Source organism: Eurypyga helias, unplaced genomic scaffold (genome assembly GCF_000690775.1).
Source record: "Eurypyga helias isolate BGI_N326 unplaced genomic scaffold, ASM69077v1 scaffold32005, whole genome shotgun sequence".
NCBI classification, from domain to species: Eukaryota; Metazoa; Chordata; class Aves; order Eurypygiformes; family Eurypygidae; genus Eurypyga; species Eurypyga helias.
The window spans coordinates 1-1796 of NW_010253909.1; the positions used below are offsets into that span (position 1 = coordinate 1).

Here is a 1796-nt window from a genome sequence, read left to right on the forward strand (position 1 = left end):
TGAAGCCCAAGCCGTGAAGGATACGCGAGGCCCGAGCTTCTGCCTTGTCAGCGTCCAGCTCCTCCAGGCGTTCATATAACTCCAAGAGCTTCTCGCACTCGGCTGAAAGAGAGCCGTCTGTCTGCACTCGTACCAACGGGGGCTCTCAGCCCACCGCCCTGCCGCTGAGAACAGGCATTGCCCACCGGCTCTACCCCCACCCAGCCCTCCTCTCCCCAACCCCCGAGCTTAGGAAGCTGCGCAGAATCGCTTCACCCACGTGTACTCCCACAGGGCTGGGGGAAACCGGCACCAAAACAGGTGGGCACCCACCGAGGGACCCAAACAGGGCCTTTTCCTGGGAAGGGAGGGCAGGGGAGGAAATGTCCCTGGTGCACAGACGCCGGGACTTTACCATCTTCATGGGCCAGACGTTCCGCCTCGCGCTCCAACATGGCCCTCTCGGTGTCCACCTCCATGACACACTGCAGAGGGGTCTTGTCACTGGGCGGCATCTCTCGGGTGAGGTGGTAGATGTCGATGTGCTCTGGGATGGGCACCTCTCGTTTCCCGATAGCCGACAAAAGCATGGATTTCCCTGTGTGCACACAGACACAGACACTCCGCAACGACCCGCGGGACGCAGCGAGATACAACGGCAAAGAGGGACCGACAAGATGCAGTCAGATCCCATTGATTCCCTCCCTTTCCAACCCAGAAAATCCTTGGGAATGTCTTGCCCACAGGGCCAGAAGAATTAGAGACACGGCAGCGCCTAACGCCGCGCCGGGACAGGCTGCCCTCCCAGCCAAGGCTCACCACCCCGAGGCCACGACTGGGACAGGAAGCAGCTCTCGGGGAACCACTGCAGTTCGGCCCTTGCCCAGATTTCAGGAATTTTCTCCCTGCTCTATGCTTCCTAGCGTCTAATCAGGCCTGACACGTGTTACCAGGACCCCAGACTCTGGCACAGGGGAAAGCTCCGCACTCATCACAGAGAGCCCGAGGGTTTTCTGGGAAGATAAACCAGATGGTCGCCCCTGCAGCTGCTCCTCGGTTACATCCCTATCCCGCATCTCTCCACGGAGAGCCCCGTCTTCTCCAGGGATCGTAGAGCAGCTCCCCATCCAGGCCAAACCACACGCCCCACCTCCCCGTGCTGTGCGAGTGCTCTGACCAACAGCATCGGCACCGGCGACCGACACGGCTAAGCAAATCCTGCCAACAGGAATCGGGCGGATTCCCAGAGACACCGCACCAACCCTCCACAGAAACACGCTCGATCCGCAGGCCGAAGCCGGAATGCAGCCTCCTGCTTGGACCAGCCACCCCAGCAACTCCTCTTCCCGGGAGGGGCGGGACCCTGCCGTCCCCCGGCCATGTCTAACAGCCTCCCCTCTGGCCTCCAGCATTTACCAGCTTCTCAGCAGCACGGCAGCTTCAGCGAGCTCCAAGAAGCCCACATCTCCGTGCCCACAGCTTACCAATCCCATTGAGCCCAATCAGGCCGTAGCGCCGTCCGGAGTTCAGCTCCAGTTTCGTGTCACTCAGCAGCTCCTGGCCATGGAAGGTCAGCGAGAGGTTAATGATGTGCACGTCGGTGCTGTTGGGATGGGAGGCCAGCACTCCTGTCACAGCTCGGGCAGCGGCTTTCTTTAATTCAAAGTCCTCCAGCTCCTTGGTCAGAGCATCCACCTCTGTACGCAGAGACAGACCCGACGTGTTACGGATTGACCGCACGAGGGAAGCCCTAAGGCCCCGCAACGGGCCTCGGCCCGCAGAGCCGACTCCACATCCCCATTCCTGGGAAACGCCGA

At 61.0% G+C, this 1796-nt stretch overlaps 1 protein-coding gene across 1 annotated transcript; it reads right to left on the reverse strand.

Annotated features, from left to right (window-relative positions):
• Nucleotides 1-24: 24 nt before the first annotated feature.
• Nucleotides 25-1676, reverse strand: ABCF2 (ATP-binding cassette, sub-family F (GCN20), member 2; the record flags this gene model as incomplete). Its single annotated transcript, XM_010152828.1, has 3 exons — nt 25-102; nt 395-577; nt 1464-1676. Coding segments are annotated over 3 exons (474 nt in total), but the record flags the coding sequence as incomplete, so codon positions are not given.
• Nucleotides 1677-1796: the final 120 nt, after the last annotated feature.